Source organism: Agrilus planipennis, unplaced genomic scaffold, assembly GCF_000699045.2.
Source record: "Agrilus planipennis isolate EAB-ADULT unplaced genomic scaffold, Apla_2.0 scaffold67, whole genome shotgun sequence".
NCBI lineage: Eukaryota > Metazoa > Arthropoda > Insecta > Coleoptera > Buprestidae > Agrilus > Agrilus planipennis.
The window spans coordinates 1,272,359-1,293,462 of NW_020438908.1; the positions used below are offsets into that span (position 1 = coordinate 1,272,359).

At 30.6% G+C, this 21,104-nt stretch overlaps 2 protein-coding genes across 2 annotated transcripts; one reads left to right on the plus strand and one right to left on the minus strand.

The window, feature by feature from the left end:
• Positions 1–15: 15 nt before the first annotated feature.
• LOC108733640 lies at positions 16–11,898 on the minus strand. Its single transcript, XM_025973426.1, has 6 exons — positions 11,703–11,898; positions 11,397–11,585; positions 8,648–10,946; positions 8,382–8,546; positions 1,925–2,019; positions 16–502 (listed from the first exon to the last, which is right to left on the minus strand). The coding sequence occupies exons 1-6, from the start codon at positions 11,724–11,726 to the stop codon at positions 497–499; spliced, it is 2,778 nt and encodes a 925-aa protein (XP_025829211.1). The 5' UTR covers positions 11,727–11,898; the 3' UTR covers positions 16–496.
• A 901-nt stretch (positions 11,899–12,799) lies between these two features.
• Positions 12,800–17,665, plus strand: LOC108733642 (activin receptor type-2A). Its single transcript, XM_018464889.1, has 2 exons — positions 12,800–14,046; positions 15,480–17,665. The coding sequence occupies exons 1-2, from the start codon at positions 12,990–12,992 to the stop codon at positions 15,947–15,949; spliced, it is 1,527 nt and encodes a 508-aa protein (XP_018320391.1). The 5' UTR covers positions 12,800–12,989; the 3' UTR covers positions 15,950–17,665.
• Positions 17,666–21,104: the final 3,439 nt, after the last annotated feature.

The window sequence follows — 21,104 nt, forward strand, 5'->3', positions numbered from 1 at the left end:
AATTATATAAAATTCAAATTTTTTGTATCACTGTATATTTTTTATATTACATGTACAAATAAACCACCTACTTATAAAGTAATATAATAATTAAAAAAGAAAAAGAAAGATCACAAGCCTAGTTGTCTTAACTAATATACTTTTACGCATTGTTAAAGATTTGATTAAAACTTACAAAAGTAACTATTACATTAACAATAACGATGGAAATAGTTTGTAACATTTTACAATGCATCTAAAGGTTGAGACCTATTTTGAAAAGGAAAATCGTATATTTCACAACAGCAATTAACTATATACACAAAAGTAGCGGTAAATTTAAACAAATATTTACAAATGAAACATTATTTCACACACTAAAGATACATAATTATCGCAATGTTAATGTAAATAACAGTCTTTCATAAAAAGAACTCCTTCATTATTGGCTGCTTTTGCTTCAGTTTTGTTCCTTTTCCAAAATTGATGATATTTCGGTGTTGAACGGTATGGCGATTTACACCTAAATTTTTACAAACAATCTCTTGTTAAACTTTTTTTGCTTATTTTTATTATTTTTTGTCTGCATTTTTTTTGTTGCATAATTACAATCATATCGGGTATAAAAATTGTGCATTTTAAATTTTAATGCACGATTTCTACGTTATAAAGGTAGTACAAAATAAAGCATTTAGGGAAAAATACAGGTAATTAAAAGCATTTCAAGATAAATTAAGTTTTTAAATTATTCAAAAATGTAAACTTATCTTTTCTTGTAATGCCAGGTGATATGAAAGGTTAAATATTTGGATAAGGTGGGTTACAATCAGCAATAGTGCATACATTTTTTACAGAAACTACTGCAACTTTTGATGAAATGGTCTTAATTGAATATTTTTGATCAATAATTAATTTTATATTATTTTTGTTTTAGTTAGTCAAAATAGTGATTAAACAAAACTGTAACGAACAGAAAGAAATTGTGTTGTCGACCAAAGACGTTTGAATTTTAATTATATCTAAACAGTAAAGTAAAAAAATCAAATTGTTCTTCGAAATAACTTTTGATTCATAAATGCTTCATTTATTAGAATATGTTTAATTTTATCTCTATGATGTTCATGAAAATTTTCTAATTAAGAAGTTTGTTGCAAAAAATATATGCTGTACAACTGGAATTACAAAAATAGACTTAAAACTAATTGAACTTTCGAAAAATCTACACTATTTGAGAAAGAGCAAAGAGCAATATCATTACAAATAAAATAAAATATCACAATGTTTTCTATTATGAACACTTATAAAAATGCAAAATATAATCTTTACACTACATGCAATGTTAGTACAAGAAATCATTAAATTAGATTAAAATTTATTCTGCGCAGACGTTGGAAAATTTTTTAAACCCACTATAAGATATGTAGAAAGCTGAAAATTGTCTTATACATAAGAAACAGCTCTTTCTGCCACACAAACACGTGCTAACACTACGTACTACTCTCACGATTGACACACACGCATAAGCTTTTAATAAAATTATCACATCAACAAATCAATCACATTCATCTTCAGCAAAAATACTTCGAAATAAAGAATAAATACCGTTAGAAAACAAATCTTCAATGAACTTTGTAAATTAATCATGGTACTCATATCACATCAATTCTTGTATTTGATAAAATATCACACAAATGATATCCACGGAAAGCAAAACTCAAAATTAATATACTTTGTAAAGGAAATAATTACTTAAAAAAATTAAAACATTAAAACCGGTTCAGCTATAGAAAAAAAAAAGAAATAACTGTAACGTTTTCAAATTAAAATTAAGTTTTGTTGGCGTGCACAACAACGATATTTTACATAATAGGGCCGCCAATGATAATAAATAATAAATCTTATTATTAGATAAAAATAATAATAAAAAGGCGCAAGTCAACAATACCTGATCCACGTTTGAACGATTTTTGCTCCTCTTTCTCTTTGACTTCGTTTCAGTTTTTGGGATGCCCAGTCTCATATGTATCGGCAACTTTCCCTCTAAATTAGAATTAATTAGAATCTACTGCTTATGTATATGGTATAAAACAAATATATGGCTATTTATTATCAAAGCTGAAATGCTGTAGTTACATTGATAAAATTATAACCTTACGAAATGGTTCAAGTAGCTAGCAGTGTGTAAATGTGGTCGAATAGAATGTTCAAGATTTAGAACAATTGGATACTCTATTATTAATTAGTCATCAAATTACAATTAATATAAATCGGAGTTATGTTACAATACAAATTTTTTTTTTCAAATAATTTTTAATTCAAAAGAAATGTTAGAATGGGCTTTGATATATTTTTTTGTAACATAATAATTATTATCCACGTCAATTTCAAATAAATATTCCGTCCCACTAGAATCAATATCTTTTATCAATTTCAAAAATTGCAAAACAGCGAAAATTTCAAATGCTGCACAGATAAGGCTTTCACTTGTAACTCCATATTTCAAATATTCGCAATTATACCCTTAATTATAATATTAACTGCTGTGTCAGGGATCACTACAATGTTATTGGACAACTATACATATACTATTTCTCACCGAGAAAAGAAACAAACATTCAAAATATTATCGTTTAATATGGAATTTCAATTAAAATCGCATGTTTTTGGGTTTTCTTAACATACAGACACATATACCACTTATGAATAGTCGAATCCGTTCAAATTTTAATCATGGCGATCCTCCATTCCATAACCTAACCCACGTCCTTGGTGCACAGCACTTTACATATACCAATCAAAAAACCTTTTCCAACTACAATCTAACTTAAACACTTGGAAAATAGCCCTTTGCACATATTAATTAGAAAATTCTCTTTTACCATAAGGGGCCGTCCATAAATTACGTTAAGACTTTTAGGAAAGAGGGGTTCATAATTTTCTTACAATATCTTACAAAGGGTGAGGGTAGTACACAACTCGTCTCACGTAAGATTCTTTTACTAATTGTATTGCATACGTGGCGACTTGAAACCATAAAAATTCTTTAATTTATTTTTTAACATTTTAATATAAGTTTTTGCTTGTTTTTAAAGTAAAAAGCACTTGTCACCATCTTTATTTATTGTAATGGAACGTAATGATCCTGAAAACACTGAACAGGACCTTACAGTGTTCGATTATACGTCACCTTCGGATAAAGAAAAATTAAAGTCCTGGATAAAGCAAAATCTTTAAACAAACATATAATGTTTATACAAATGCATAGTACAAACTTTTTGTATTTTTGTAATATTTAATTTAATTTTTGCTATCATACATTGTAATTTAATTGTTTCATTACTTAATGTCGCCAGGACCAAATACCTCATACTTGCTTTCGCTAAACTCAAAAATAATCTGTCGGTCAAAAAGTTGACTATGATTTATCATGTAAGCCTAACTACAAACGGCATAATTGCTTGGGGTAGCGCCTATAATAATTCTATTACTCCCCTAAAAAAGATGTTTGATAAAATAAACTCTATCATAACCAAAGACTCCAGCAATGAGGCATCTGTTGCCGTCGCTGACCTCCTTAATCTTAAATAACATTATTATGTTTACGCATCCTTACGAGAGCACTTCAAAGATTTACATGATAAATGATCGGAATTAACCACAGTAACAAGAGCTAGAAGCATCTTGCTACCCATCAGGCAATTAAAAATTGGCCAACTTTGTAGTTCATTTACTGCAATCACGACGTACAATAAAATTCCCAATGAGTCTAAATCTTTTGTTGTGAAGTTTCATTCTTAGGATACAAAATAATTTTCAATATTTCTATTTGAATTTAGGTTTAGGTTTGGAGATAACTTGTTTTTGTATATTACCAGCCCGTGTACAGAAGACACTAGTATCTCTTCTACTAGCAGGAGCCATTGTATGTACATCTATATACTAATGCACTAATCTATGTAGTCTGGTTAATTAAAAAAAAATTAATGCATTTTATTTAAGTTGTAATCTTTATTAGATTTAAGTTAAGCTGGGCTTGCATACAGGTGTGTTTTAACTACATCAAAAAAATACGTACTTGTACTATTCCTAGTCTCAAATAAATAAATAAATGAGTTTTATATATAGCTTTGTATTTTATAATCGTTTCATCATAAAATTTATTTGCATCAAATAAACAATTGTGCTAAAAATGCAATATTAATTATTTATTGAAGTGATAAAATTTGATGATTTAAAAGACTGAGTTCGATTTTATGGAGAATATGAAATAATTACCTAAGGATAAGATAAGGGAGAGGGTGGTATAAAATTATACGATTTCTTACGTAGGGGGAGGAAGGGGTGTAAAATTTACGAGAAATGTCTTAATTAATTTATCGACGGCCTCTAACCTAACCCAAACCCACGGTACAGAGCACTTGACTTATGTCAAACAGGAAACGCGTCTCCACCGTAACATACTCTAATCCTTCGGTACATAGCATTTTACACAAGCTAATCAGGGAGTCCTCTCTTACAATAACCACTCTCTCACCATAACCAAAGTTCATGGAACATGTAGTACATCATATCATCCAATTAGGTGAGCTAACCTAAGCTCAAAGTGCATAGCACTTTACACATGTGAATTAGGAATTCATCCACATCGCAATCTAACTTAACCTTAATTATTACGGCAGCAGGCGTTTAGCACCACCATCACCACATGCTACTGATGACCTTATGACAATTGAATCACCAAATAACGACATTTAAACAGGCTCAACACGTTAAAATATTGGTGATTATTCTGCATATAACATGCATACACACTATATACAGATAAATATGCTAAGAATTGATCTGGAATGATCCTTTTTAAGTTTACCAATAAACCAATAAAAATTACAAAGATGATTCTTAGAATTGCAGTAGTTTGAACACAGAAGGCAAGCTAAAATAGTGCACTGGGTTCATAAAAGCATTTTTCAAAAAAATCCTACAGACAAGAAAGTAAATATTTTTATTAATAACAAAGTAACAATGTAGTGATCCTAAAAGGGCAAAAGAAACCAATTGTTTTTATCGGTTATTGTCATTTCTACTTGGGCATATTAATTTTATTTTTTTTTAAGAAACAAGGATTTCACTATATAAGTAGAAACCAATAGATGTAATAAGTGAAGTGATATGATTTTCACGTCATTAGAGAAGACTAATTAGCTTCAAAATATAAATACACTTCAGATTGTCCCAGGGGATTATTTTTATTTATTAAAGAAATTAAGTATTTTTAAACTAAAAAATGCGTAATCGGTTCTCAATTTAAAAAAAAAATAGGGAAAGATAGAGTAAATCAATCTAAAAGAAGAGATACCTGTTATGGGACGTACAATTTCGAAATCGCTGTGAACAACACTGACTTTTCTGTTACCAAGATTTAAGGAGGTCGTACAAGGAGATTTTAAACAAGTAGAACTAATTTTGATGTTTTTTCCAAACTTAAACATGTTTTTCTCTGTACATTCCACTAAATAAGTAATATATATTAGCAATTATATTAAAAGAAAACGTTGAAACTATAAAAAAAAGAAAAACGATAACTCACCTTTTGGTGCTGATTCTTTACTCTTCTTTTTAGACTTAGACTTTTTGTCTTTTTTGTAAACAGCACCTTCTAATGCATTTTGAAGAAGTCTAGACTGAACACTTTCCAAGGGAAGTTTCTGCCTTTCTGCTCTCTTTCTACTTAGCTGTGCTCGAAGATCTCCAGCTGAAAGGTTGAAAATTAATACGTAATTTAAATGTTTAAAAATGCTGTTTTAACATAAAAACAAACGTGATGTCTAAGAAACAGTTTTTGATTAGACTTACCATTACTTTTATTTAAATCGTTTTTCTCATCGTCTTCATTTTGTTCATAGTCGACAATAATTTCAGGTTCAGTGTCGTCATAAACATCAATTTCTTTTTCTCTAGTTACTTCCATTACTTTTCTGCCGCTTTTCATTTCTTTTCGTTCTCTTTCTTCCAATTGGTCCTTATTCAGTACATCATAGCTAGGTTCATCTCCTTCATACTCATATTTCGATGGATTCCTTATTTTTATTTCAATCTTCTTATTTTCCAAAACTGCACTAACTGGTGCCCTCTTTTCTGTTTTGCTGTTAAAGTTTCCTTTCAACATTATACGACCTCTGAGGACGCATTTTGAAGCACTAGAAGTTACCGTTTTTGGGATATCTTCGACTAATTTTTGTTTCGGAACGTCATCTAAACGATGATTCAGTGTGTTGTTTTTATCATTTTGCACATGAAGGGGAGACCGACTTCTTTCTGACTCAATATTTACTCTGTCATGATTTCCTGATTGTTTAATGCGTCTATCTTTTGAAGATGTATTTTCTTTTCTTGTGTTTTTTGTGTTATCTGAATGACTTCTTTTAGTGGATGAAGAAAACGAGCTATTTATAAGTTTAGTAAAAGGAAGAATAGACACGTTCCGTGTTTGACTACCATTTGATGACTTAAACCTTCCCTCATTTTCTTCATCTGACTCTTCTTCTGGAAAGATGTCATCAATTTTTGTGTCGATTATTATGTCGTCATCTTGCAAATATTCCTCATTCTGCTCATCTTTAACATCTATCTCATTTTCATTCTTTAAATTATGGTCTTCTTTAATAGTTTTGTCATCATTTTCATTTTCTTCTGATTTTAGTTTAAGACGAATAATTCCTTCTTTAGGAACTTCGCTAGATTCAAATTTTCGTTTCCTAGCTTCCAGTACAGGATCGACTGGTTTATCATTTTGTACTTTGGTTTGTTTTAATGGCTCCTTCTCTATGCTAGGACTTCTGCTTCTCTTAATCCCCTTTTTCACACCTAACCGATCATATACAGATGTTTTTGGAGACTTGTTAAGTTTTCTTGAATCACTTGGTGACAACCTAGTGGCACAGCGAGAATTGCTCAGGGGAGACAATTGCCTACTAGGCGACAGCTTTCTCCTAGGTGATGCTCTTTCCTTTCTAATGGGAGAACTTTTTCTTGAAGTAGATTTTCCATTCCTAAGTGGTGATACAAGTCTACTGGAAGTTTTAATTCTGTCTGGTGAATCAAAATGTTTATTAGGAGAATAAGGCCTCCTACTGGGTGACAAATGTCTGTCTCCAGGTGATCTTCTACTCGTTTTGGGTCTAGGTGATAAACTTCTGTCACTTTTTGTAGAACGATGACTGCAGGGAGATACAGGAGATAAACTACGTGAATAAGAACGGCGTGGAGACATTTTGCGTTTTTCGATAATTTTTTGGTTTTGTAGAACGAATTGTGCACTTCTAGGCGATAAAGGGGCTGAACCAAATGTAGGAATCGAAGGGGGAGCGTATGTGGGAGGATAGTTTTGTATTAAAGGTAGAGTGGGAACTACAGGTACTAGTGGTTTATAAGGAGCATTGTCATAAGCATACGGACTGACAAATGGAACTTGAGAGTAGGGGGTTGAGGAAACGTAAGGTACAAAGGGTTGCTGGTAAATGGGTGAACAAGATCTTCTTTTATTTCTTGGTTTCTTAGAGGAAAAAGTTCGACCTTTGGGTACAGCTATTGGACTTCTATTATCCACAATTTTCATGGAATTTTTACACACAGTTTTTTCCAAATTTTCAGAGGACTTTTTAATGATTTCATCATTCTCCATTATTACTTCTTCCTTGGTTACTTCTACTTCAACTTTCTCTACTTTGACTTGATTTTCACAATTTTCTGGTAAATTTTCTGAGATCATTTCATCTGATTTAATCTTTCGAGCTTTCTTTGGTTTAGATTTAACCTTTTCAACATTTCCATTACCTTGTATTTCGTTCTCCAACTCTTGCATAAGAGCCTCAAGACTAGTTGTCCTTTCTAATTTTACTGGAGACATTTTACCTGTATCAGGAGTTTCTTCTTCACAATCTGATTCTGAATCAGATTTATCATACCGATCAAATTTACTGGATTTTTCAGTGTGTGGTTTTTCAAAAACTTGACTACTGCAATACCTATGTTGTGGCAAAACAAGTTTAGGAACAACCTCTGTACTTTTTGATGATGAGTTTATCTGATCATCTAATCCCACCATGGGAACTGAAATTAAATTGGAAGTCCGCACTTTTATTCTAAACTGACCCTATAAAAAGAAAATGTCACTATAAATACCAAAATACTTGTTTACAAATGGGTGCAAAACTATTATGTATTTATATTCTGTTTTCACCTGCATTAATTAATGTGAACTGAAAGAATTATATAACTCATATTAAAAAAAATACTCAAGGATATAACTTTAACAAAGGATTTACTTAAATGTAAATTATATATTAGCAATTATATTAAAAGAAAACGTTGAAACTATAAAAAAAAGAAAAACGATAACTCACCTTTTGGTGCTGATTCTTTACTCTTCTTTTTAGACTTAGACTTTTTGTCTTTTTTGTAAACAGCACCTTCTAATGCATTTTGAAGAAGTCTAGACTGAACACTTTCCAAGGGAAGTTTCTGCCTTTCTGCTCTCTTTCTACTTAGCTGTGCTCGAAGATCTCCAGCTGAAAGGTTGAAAATTAATACGTAATTTAAATGTTTAAAAATGCTGTTTTAACATAAAAACAAACGTGATGTCTAAGAAACAGTTTTTGATTAGACTTACCATTACTTTTATTTAAATCGTTTTTCTCATCGTCTTCATTTTGTTCATAGTCGACAATAATTTCAGGTTCAGTGTCGTCATAAACATCAATTTCTTTTTCTCTAGTTACTTCCATTACTTTTCTGCCGCTTTTCATTTCTTTTCGTTCTCTTTCTTCCAATTGGTCCTTATTCAGTACATCATAGCTAGGTTCATCTCCTTCATACTCATATTTCGATGGATTCCTTATTTTTATTTCAATCTTCTTATTTTCCAAAACTGCACTAACTGGTGCCCTCTTTTCTGTTTTGCTGTTAAAGTTTCCTTTCAACATTATACGACCTCTGAGGACGCATTTTGAAGCACTAGAAGTTACCGTTTTTGGGATATCTTCGACTAATTTTTGTTTCGGAACGTCATCTAAACGATGATTCAGTGTGTTGTTTTTATCATTTTGCACATGAAGGGGAGACCGACTTCTTTCTGACTCAATATTTACTCTGTCATGATTTCCTGATTGTTTAATGCGTCTATCTTTTGAAGATGTATTTTCTTTTCTTGTGTTTTTTGTGTTATCTGAATGACTTCTTTTAGTGGATGAAGAAAACGAGCTATTTATAAGTTTAGTAAAAGGAAGAATAGACACGTTCCGTGTTTGACTACCATTTGATGACTTAAACCTTCCCTCATTTTCTTCATCTGACTCTTCTTCTGGAAAGATGTCATCAATTTTTGTGTCGATTATTATGTCGTCATCTTGCAAATATTCCTCATTCTGCTCATCTTTAACATCTATCTCATTTTCATTCTTTAAATTATGGTCTTCTTTAATAGTTTTGTCATCATTTTCATTTTCTTCTGATTTTAGTTTAAGACGAATAATTCCTTCTTTAGGAACTTCGCTAGATTCAAATTTTCGTTTCCTAGCTTCCAGTACAGGATCGACTGGTTTATCATTTTGTACTTTGGTTTGTTTTAATGGCTCCTTCTCTATGCTAGGACTTCTGCTTCTCTTAATCCCCTTTTTCACACCTAACCGATCATATACAGATGTTTTTGGAGACTTGTTAAGTTTTCTTGAATCACTTGGTGACAACCTAGTGGCACAGCGAGAATTGCTCAGGGGAGACAATTGCCTACTAGGCGACAGCTTTCTCCTAGGTGATGCTCTTTCCTTTCTAATGGGAGAACTTTTTCTTGAAGTAGATTTTCCATTCCTAAGTGGTGATACAAGTCTACTGGAAGTTTTAATTCTGTCTGGTGAATCAAAATGTTTATTAGGAGAATAAGGCCTCCTACTGGGTGACAAATGTCTGTCTCCAGGTGATCTTCTACTCGTTTTGGGTCTAGGTGATAAACTTCTGTCACTTTTTGTAGAACGATGACTGCAGGGAGATACAGGAGATAAACTACGTGAATAAGAACGGCGTGGAGACATTTTGCGTTTTTCGATAATTTTTTGGTTTTGTAGAACGAATTGTGCACTTCTAGGCGATAAAGGGGCTGAACCAAATGTAGGAATCGAAGGGGGAGCGTATGTGGGAGGATAGTTTTGTATTAAAGGTAGAGTGGGAACTACAGGTACTAGTGGTTTATAAGGAGCATTGTCATAAGCATACGGACTGACAAATGGAACTTGAGAGTAGGGGGTTGAGGAAACGTAAGGTACAAAGGGTTGCTGGTAAATGGGTGAACAAGATCTTCTTTTATTTCTTGGTTTCTTAGAGGAAAAAGTTCGACCTTTGGGTACAGCTATTGGACTTCTATTATCCACAATTTTCATGGAATTTTTACACACAGTTTTTTCCAAATTTTCAGAGGACTTTTTAATGATTTCATCATTCTCCATTATTACTTCTTCCTTGGTTACTTCTACTTCAACTTTCTCTACTTTGACTTGATTTTCACAATTTTCTGGTAAATTTTCTGAGATCATTTCATCTGATTTAATCTTTCGAGCTTTCTTTGGTTTAGATTTAACCTTTTCAACATTTCCATTACCTTGTATTTCGTTCTCCAACTCTTGCATAAGAGCCTCAAGACTAGTTGTCCTTTCTAATTTTACTGGAGACATTTTACCTGTATCAGGAGTTTCTTCTTCACAATCTGATTCTGAATCAGATTTATCATACCGATCAAATTTACTGGATTTTTCAGTGTGTGGTTTTTCAAAAACTTGACTACTGCAATACCTATGTTGTGGCAAAACAAGTTTAGGAACAACCTCTGTACTTTTTGATGATGAGTTTATCTGATCATCTAATCCCACCATGGGAACTGAAATTAAATTGGAAGTCCGCACTTTTATTCTAAACTGACCCTATAAAAAGAAAATGTCACTATAAATACCAAAATACTTGTTTACAAATGGGTGCAAAACTATTATGTATTTATATTCTGTTTTCACCTGCATTAATTAATGTGAACTGAAAGAATTATATAACTCATATTAAAAAAAATACTCAAGGATATAACTTTAACAAAGGATTTACTTAAATGTAAATTAGCTGAAAACTCTTGGTGAAGCATTTTAAACAAATAAAATAGAACAAAATACACTTGTAAAAATTTATTTAAAACTATTACACTACATACAAATTTTAATAAATAAGTGAAACTTCTTCAAGTGTATTTTACTCCATTTTACATTTAAATGTAACTTAGCAAATTTGTGAATGATTTAAAATAGAAATACGTACATTCTATTTTAATTTTTCCTAATAAAGGAAGCACAGCAAAAATATGCAACAAAACAATATTAAAAACTTACGTTTTTGAGAGGTCGATTGCCATGAAAACCTCTACGTCGTTTGCCAAAATTAGGATTTCCATAATTCTGATTAAAGTTTTTGCTTTGTGTTTTATCATTAACTGAAGAAGTGGCTGTTTTCTTTAGAGTTTGTAGAGCTGCTAAGCGCAGATTTTCTAAATCTTCTTCATCATCAGAAACGACAGTGTCCTATAAAAAAAAAAGTGATCACCATATTTAAAGACAATGCAACGTAAGAAAAATGTTATATAGAGGAATTGTTAAATTATTTATAAAGTATGTAATATAATAATTACAAAAGAATACCTTTTCATGTCGTTCCATTTCCATTAAATTTAAGCAAAACTGCCCTTTTTAGTTACCACAACTGTCAAAATATGGTCAAAATGGCGAACATATTAGTGTAATAAACCATAGATAAGTGTAATAAACAAGACAACACCATAACCATCCATGACCACAACTCTACAAAAGCTTGCTATGCTTCCTAATTCTGCTCTAATAAGATAGCATTAGCACACCATTAGCACATTACCAGACTGTCCAACTCTTACAGAAATTACTAACAATATCAAAATTGGTACTAGTAGTTTGGGGCTTCTTTTAATTTGCAATACCATAAATTAGGCGTAATATTCACATAAAAATAATTTTGTAGATCTAAACAATACATTAATTTTAAAATTACACCCCTCGTAGTTCAACATTTCAACTTGGATTTAATGGATTTCTGACTTGGCTCCAGGTGAAACATGCTTAAATAGGATAAATAAAGACTTGGTATTATTTGTACCACAATTTTATTAGGTCTTTTATTAAAAGAATTGAACAATGCTCTCTTAATAAAATTGTGGGATAAATAATAGAAAGTGTTTTGTTTTTGTTTATTCTATTTGAACAAGAATATTAATGACTAAATTACATAAATTATATTTTTATATCCAGAATAGTATTTTTTGTCAGGATTATCTATATTACTTTCTACTTTGTTTAAATGATACGTTTATAGTTATACCAAAAAGCGAAGAATACCTACCTACTTAATATATTCTTAGCTCTGATAGATGTAATATAAAATAAAAAAAAAAATGAAATTGGTATGTTATGAAGTTATAATTAATGAAATAAAATTTCCGTGCAAATATTGCTAGATATAGTACGTAGCAATTTGCTTTTCTAAGTTACTAACTGGTATATTATTTTGTTATTCAAAAATTGCCTAGGTGTTTCGTTAGTTGAATGAAGGCTGATTTCCTTTGAGGATGTATGTTGTTATTTGATGGTAATTATCTATGGTGATATGTTCTTTGAGTACTACTATTTAATCTATGAGTACTACTTTGTATGAGTATGGTTTGAGGGTTTTAGTACTATCTATGGTTTTAGTAGTATGGTATTTGATGGTAGTATCGGTATAGCAGTGCGTAGTTGCATATGTCAAAATATGTATCCAAAGTTAGTAAATATTTTTAAAAAAGAAGTTTTATTAAAGTTAATGTAATGTTGATATTAAAAAGTGAACATTCATCTCTAATTAGACAGAATGTATACTGTGTTTACATGTAATTCGTAGAAATTAGTAAAGTGTTGAAAATGGGTGTCCCAGCGATAGGCACGGGTTTATCTCACATAAGAACCAAAACTTACTGTGAGTTTTACAACCAGTCAATGTGTTTAAATTCACGTAAAAGTGGTCATAATCAGGGATGTTACGAGAAGATGGAATGTGAAGCCCAAAGTGTGGATAAACGAAGTCACTGTTATGTTGTCTGGACGAAGGATGCAAATGGCAACACAAACATAACATTAAAAGGGTGTTTCTTAAATAACGAAGAATGCTACGATAAATTTGAATGCGTAGCCAAGTCACCTACACCAAAGAAGGACTATTTGTTTTGTTGTTGTGAAGGTGATATGTGTAATACAAATTTCACTTGGCAGCCTACAGCATCAGAGAGTCCTCCGATCAAAGCTCCTGAACCACATCCAGATAATGTCCCTGTATTAATGCCAATATTGATATGTTTCTCAGTAGCATTAACATTAATTATAGTTGGGGCATTTGTTATGTTCTGGCTGTATCGGAGAAACAAACATGTATTTAATGAGTTGCCAACAATGGAAACCCATCCTGTTCCATCTCCATCTCCTTATATGGATCTGAGACCTATACAGCTCCTTGAAATCAAAGCGAGAGGAAGATTTGGAGCTGTTTGGAAAGCTCAATATAAATCTATGGAAGTTGCAGTAAAAATATTTCCTGTACAAGATAAACAATCTTGGTTATCAGAACAAGAAATTTACAAACTACCTTTTATGAATCATCCTAATATTCTGCATTTTATTGGAGTTGAAAAAAGAGGAGATAGTTTACAGTCAGAGTTTTGGCTTATCACAGAATATCATGAATTGGGATCACTTTGTGATTTCTTAAAAGCACATACACTGTCATGGACACAATTGTGCCGAATTGTGGAGTCAATGACTCGTGGATTAATTCACTTGCATGAGGATATACATGATCCAAAACCAGGAGATATGGGAAAACCTGCAATAGCTCATCGTGATTTCAAAAGCAAAAATGTGCTTTTGAAAAATGATATGACAGCATGTATTGCAGATTTTGGTCTTGCTTTAATTTTCTATTCAGGTAAGTATCTAATAGAAATACATAATAAAATTAACCTTAATTGACCTTTATTGTTATATTGACAGTTGTATTAGTTCTCGTTACTTTTTACTTTATTTATTTACTATTATGATTACCTATTTACATAGTCGGCACTGTATTATAAGTAATCGTGCAAAAGCCGATGTGATAATTGCACATGTATATGAATTGCAGTGGCGGATTTGCAGTTCAAGCCGCTCTAGGCCCCAGGGTATGTGCCGCCCCTTTCTCAGCACCCATCATTATAGACTATATACATAATTCATTAATTTACTTTATTCCCACTTTTAATTGATTCAGACAATTATTTAACTAAAAGCTAGCTTATAAAGCTAGAATATTTTATATAAACTAAACGTACGAACTATTTTATATGGACGATGTACGAAATTATTTATATTTTGATACGTAAAAATAGTGATTTAGGAAGATTATTATCATACGGTACGCGAGCCTTTAAAATGTTAAGATACTTTGCATTTGAGTTATTTCTTGTTAATCTTGTTATCATCAGTGATTTTTTTTGGCACGATTTGCCGCCCTTAATATCTGGCCGCCCTAGGCCCGGGCCTACTGGACCTTAGGGCAAATCAGCCAATGATAAATTAACAGTTATTTTAAATTAAAATGTTGCAATTTAAATGAAAAGTGATAATAATAGGTGAAAATCAATCTGAAAGTAGTAACTTTTATATTACTCATAATTTTTCTTGAGTAATAATGTTAGTCATAAAAATTAATAAGTAAATCGTTATTTTTTTCTTTTTCTAATAAACTTTCAAACATTAATTTTGATAATTTAGTTACTGTATTTTATTTTATTTTTTTGTTGGAATGGATCATAAATTACATTACATATAGGTTCTGAAATAGTTTTCTTATTATTTAGTAAACAGACAAATTGATATACATATTAATATTAAAGTTTTAGTTAAATGCAGTTATTAAAAGAAGATATATGAAATTAATTCATCCGTAGTCATTTTATAAAGTATCGGAACAACGATTTTATTGAAATCGAATTATTTCGTTGCTGATTATGTTTTACACAAAAGAAGTCTTGCATGTGGTATTGTATTTCTAAATGTAAGCATTTTTAGTTGTCTAATCGTAAGTCAAAAAATTTTGAAGAGTTGATAGTTTTCATACCACTATTGATAGCGTTGAAAGAATTCAAATCATTTTTTTTTTCAAGTATTAGATAGCATTATAAAGAAAATGTTCCGTTTTCATCTCTTATAAATCCCGAAATTTTTGTTTTGATATGATTGTTTCTAGCACATAAAAAAGTGGACAGAAAAATAGTCGCGAGTTAGTTGTAATTTAGGTTTACAATGCTCAAGAATGTATATTTCTTTGTTGTGTGCCTAATTAATTTTAAAAATTACCTGTGTTTCGTGTAATATTTTAAGGAAAGTCATGTGGAGACACCCACGGCCAAGTGGGCACTCGTCGTTATATGGCTCCCGAGGTTTTGGAAGGAGCAATAAGTTTCACACAAGATGCTTTCCTTCGGATAGACATGTATGCTTGTGGATTGGTTTTGTGGGAGCTGGTGTCCCGTTGTACAGCTCAGGATGGTCCAATACCCGAATACCGTCTTCCATTTGAAGAAGAGGTGGGACAGCATCCGAGTTTAGAGGAGATGCAAGAGTTTGTAGTGCAAAGAAAGGTAAGACCTACCATACCAGAAACATGGAGAAATCATCCCGGTCTGGCAACTATTTGCGATACGATGGAAGAGTGTTGGGACCATGATGCAGAAGCGAGACTATCTGCTTCTTGTATCATGGAGCGTGTTATGATGCAATCTAGATATCAATTCACACCTGTTGGATTAAATTTCGACAGTGACAAATCTTTGAAAGAGAATAGTCTCTGAAACAATTGAGTGTGAGAGGTAAAATTAATTGTACCTGTGTAGTTGTTGTACAAGTACTGTTGTTATTTTTAACGCAATTGTGGATATTTAGTTTTCTGGACATGTTTGCCTATTTCGACGTTAAGTATTTAAACAAGTGCAGAGTTTATTATAATGATTAAAAATTAACACATTATTTTGCTTAGTTTTTGTAATTTTATCAAATGCATTTGCACAGCTATATAACTGTATTTTTCAAGCTCCTTTTAATTTATTGGACAATTTGATTTTTATTTTTATTTTGAAAACATTTTTGCAACTTATTGCTCTAAAGAGATTACAAGTTTAATTCTTGTACTTTTTGTTTAAACATTTCTGGATTGTTTCGTAATTCGTTTAAAAATTAATTAAGGAAACGTAGGTGACATTTTTATTTGTTTTTGTTTTTGAGTATTTCTTAAATCTTCATTTTCCTGGAAGTACATAAAGCTTTTCTTATAGAATTATATATAATACTAATAACAGACTTTATATTAAAAAAATTGCGAGTCTTTAATAGAAGTCGCCATTGATGTGCAACATCTAACTTCGCTAACGAGCAAAATTTTCGTAAAAAAATTAGTCGGGTGTTGGTTGAAATGATTTTACATATTTAGTACTATTTTTAGTGAATGTTGTATTTCCACATTACACCCCTAAAATTATTTCGTTTACATTGTTATTAATTGTTTCACAACGTACCTACCTAAAATAGCTGCATTGCATGAAATTAGTCTCATATCCGAGCAGTGAGAAGTTACTCATCAAAATCGGTTAACATAACTTTGTTTTGCTCTTGCCTATAAAATCGTCTTTTGTAAAAATTTTGTTTAATTGCTTATATAAAAAGAAATAATTGAAATGATGACTCAAGTATTAATAATTACGGTTTTAGTTTTTTAGAACTTAAATGCATTACTTATTTCTATACCAAATATACAATATTTTTTCCGCCAAAGAAGGATAATAGGTACGATGCGTGTGATTATGATGTACTTCTTTTTTTTTAAGTAAATCGTAACCAGTGCGGGTGGAACGAACATATTTAGACCACTTTGACTGACGCCCCTATGATTACTAAATTAGGTAAAAACTATACCCAAATTATTTGTTGTTATTCTTCGTATCAGTTTCTCTTTTAATGTCATATTCGATCGACATCATCGCAAGCGCAACCAAACGATATCTTGTGTTATTGAAGATTGCAAAATAATTTTTTACAAATTTTAATTTAAAGAAAGTTCTTCCTTCTGATGCGACTAATATATGGGCAATGTTAATAGGGCACGAAACGTCACATTCATCAACATCTCGAATATTTACGTCTGTTGGAGACAATTCAAAATTTTCGCATTTTATTGAAAATTCTTTGTTACGACATAAATATGAACAAAGAGGAAAACAGATTGCTGTAATTTCGAAGCTTCTGAAATTTCTCTGCTAATGAATTCGTAGCTGTATCTAGGGTGGGAAAAAATAAATTTACGTTATTAAACGTCTGTTTTGGTTCTAAGTCTCCAGTATTGCCAACTCAGTGGATTTTATGTGGCTATTTCTGTTTTTCGATGTATTTGTGCTGTACACTAGGCTTCCAGGGTCGCCCAGCCCTTCCACCGGCGCTGATCAAAATACAAAATAATGTAGACAAAAAAAACGTAATTTGTTCCTCCTAACAATTTTGTTTTATAAAGAGCTGAATCGTATACTAAATATATTTTTAAAAATATTAGTTTCAAATTCTATTTTTTATTATTAAAATTGTCAAAATTTTAATTTATCAACATTAAATACGCTGGTCTATAATTTCTTTTATTGGACTGGTAAAATAAAAAATTTCTCTTTAATTTATAAAAAAAATCTCTCATAACTTATTACGTGCTATTATAAAATGTAGGATATGATGCCAAAAAGTTGTAAAAAAATTTTTCGCTTTCTCCATATTTTTCCCGATTTTATTGAAGTTTTATTTGATTGCTATTTGCTTTTTAAACTTTATAAAGTGTCAAAAGCAAATTCATTTATATGTGTGCATATGTAGGACAAATACATTGAACAAATTAAGAAAGTGGAAGTGTTTGTTAGAAAGGAGCAAAAGTAGAGCAAGTGACAATAACACTTTGTTTAACCGAATTAGGCACACTTGTTATTAATAATTTATTTTAATTTCCGAAAAAAAGGCTTTTTATAAAACAAAGAAGCAATTTATGTTAACAAAGGCAGCTCATTGAAATTGTTCTTATATATTTACGAAGTTGCTAGAGTATTATGTGTTTTTTTAAGATATTATAGGTGTTATTTGAACATTTTACTGAAGTTAGTGTAGTATGTGAATTTATGGAGTGTGTGTTCTTTATCAGCGTGTTCTTGTGAATTTCGTGGAAATTTTTCATGTTCCAGCATATATTTTCTTTTTCTTGTAAAACTGAACATTTCATAATGAACTGCAATGTAGTTTTAGTACATGAAACCTGATGTAAATTTTACTAAGATATAAATGGTCTTTAATTTCCTTCATTTAAAGTGTACAAAGTAACTTTATTTTTATTTCGGATAGATAGTATATACATTTAAGGTTTATTAATATTACTAATCGTCACTTAATCATGAACCGTTTAAAAAAATGCAACTCTCATTTTTTAGATAACAGATACCTGAACAAACTGAACATAGTAAATAAGACTGATTTCAAAATGCCAAATATGTTCTTTTCCTGTACGACCTTTCATACACTGTTGTGTCTTTTTTAATGACATTAACTTATTTATTATTTCTGCCTAGTACATTGCAGCAGTAATGTTGTTTTTATTCCATCAACCATCTAAAACAAAAATATTTTCTCGGTAAGATATTTACTGTAAACTATATCAATAAAAATAACGTTAACGTTAAAAAAAGGAATGAAGTTGCAAAATGTGAATCAGATTTATTCACTTATGAATTATTATCGTCCACCGTTGCTCATATAGTAGAATTATTGTCAGAGATCAAGACAGAGTAAAAAAAATATACAATGCTGTATTAAATAATGAACTAATACTCTTTTCTTCAATCTTGATCTCTAAAAACAATTCTGTTTTATTTACTCAATAATCACAACGCTACAGTCACATGATGGTAATAATAATAATACCTGTCGAAGTTGAGAAAGGGATGGTAGTTATTCTGAAGACTGAGGGTGGGGATGGCAGTTAATGGAACTTGACGATGAAATTGCTGCATTACTAATATATAAATGCCTACCTTTGCACATACATTTTTAGATGGATGAATGTGTACAATGGAGAAATTGAACATTTCTTTCAAATTTATAACTATTTATAATTTGGTAATTATTTTCAAACTACAGAAAAAAATTAAAAAATTAAAAATGGACCTTAAATTTATAAACATACGTATGTACTGAGTACTTCCGATGTCATTAATTAAAGGGTGAGCTAATTCTAAAAAAAAATTTTGGAACTAATTTTTAAATCTTCTAGTATGTGTATAGTGCATAAGTAGTACATATGGCAGTGGTTTCTAACCTTTCTATATCTCCACCCCGTTTCTTTATAAAGAAATTGTTGATATTCGAAAGTGGTATTTTGGTAACAGCTATGCGCCTCCCTTGTAACTTCGGCAGCAAAATTCTTATTTCCGGTATTTCTATGGTATCTAGCGGTATCCTGAACAGTCTTACAAATTCAATTTAATCGTATTTTATTGTCATCAAAACTGTTTTATTTTAGTTTATTGCGATAACCGGTTCAAAATTAATTTTCACGATTTGTAGCAGACAGAAAATGTAAGAGCTTTGAAACAAAAAACATTTTACTTAATTTTAAAAATTTAAGTTTAAATACTTTTTTATCTGAATATCCAGAATAGTATTTTTTGTCAGGATTATCTATATTACTTTCTACTTTGTTTAAATGATACGTTTATAGTTATACCAAAAAGCGAAGAATACCTACCTACTTAATATATTCTTAGCTCTGATAGATGTAATATAAAATAAAAAAAAAAATGAAATTGGTATGTTATGAAGTTATAATTAATGAAATAAAATTTCCGTGCAAATATTGCTAGATATAGTACGTAGCAATTTGCTTTTCTAAGTTACTAACTGGTATATTATTTTGTTATTCAAAAATTGCCTAGGTGTTTCGTTAGTTGAATGAAGGCTGATTTCCTTTGAGGATGTATGTTGTTATTTGATGGTAATTATCTATGGTGATATGTTCTTTGAGTACTACTATTTAATCTATGAGNTTTATAATAGAACATTGTTAACTATTTTTCGTAGAACTGTATTTTGCAGATAGTATGAAATATAAGTTATTTGCCATCAAACGCTCTGCCCTCTTCTATTTATATTTTCTTTTTTATTTTTGTGATGTTCCTGTATTTTTCTGCCTGTCATAACTCGAAGCAAACTACAGACTGTTAACCAGTGTGCCAAATGTTACAAAAATATGTATGTATATGCGTATTTCCCTTCCCATCCTCTTATTATCATTGGTTTCGAATGATAATAAATTCATTATTTGTTAATTTTAAGTATGGTGTTTTACACATATCAATTTGTAAACTAACTTGGATTTTGTGGTTGGATAAAGTGTTTTAAATTTATTATAGAGAAATTAACGTAAATAACGTTTAGAGACGTTTGTAAAATAAAAAATATTAATTGTATAGGCAAATTATAATTATTTTTACGATATATGAAATGCAGGAGAGACGTAGATGAAATATGTAATATTTTTGTAAACGAAGATCGCTATTATAGTGTAAATTTAAGAGAAATTGTTGAATAAGTATTTACATACTATGACAAGATCCTCCTGCATTTTTTTTAGATCGCGATGTTTGAATACAGTCCACGTAGAATGATTGTCTTCACACCTGGTATAAGATAACAACATAAGAGTATTTTGTAAAAGTCTACTTTTCTTATTTTTTTGACATTTTTGCAGTATGTGCCATAAATAAATATATTTTTTAACATTTTGTAAATATATTGACAGTGTTGATGTTACGTTTACTATCGACTTTATATACCTGCATACCTAAATATTATAATTCTAGGTAATCTTTAACTAGTTTTCTAGATTTGAAAAATCAATAATTAAGAAATTGTTTAACAAGTGTCTGAAAA

Coding starts and splice junctions, on each gene's coding strand:
- LOC108733640 (XM_025973426.1), bottom strand. CDS start 11,726: ATGGAAATGGAACGACATGAAAAG. Junction 8,547..8,647: donor CGATTTAAATAAAAGTAATG/GTAAGTCTAATC, acceptor TCAACCTTTCAG/CTGGAGATCTTCGAGCACAG. Junction 2,020..8,381: donor TAAAGAATCAGCACCAAAAG/GTGAGTTATCGT, acceptor ATTCTAATTTAG/AGGGAAAGTTGCCGATACAT.
- LOC108733642 (XM_018464889.1), top strand. CDS start 12,990: ATGGGTGTCCCAGCGATAGGCACGGGTTTATCTCACATAAGAACCAAA. Junction 14,047..15,479: donor TGCTTTAATTTTCTATTCAG/GTAAGTATCTAA, acceptor TAATATTTTAAG/GAAAGTCATGTGGAGACACC.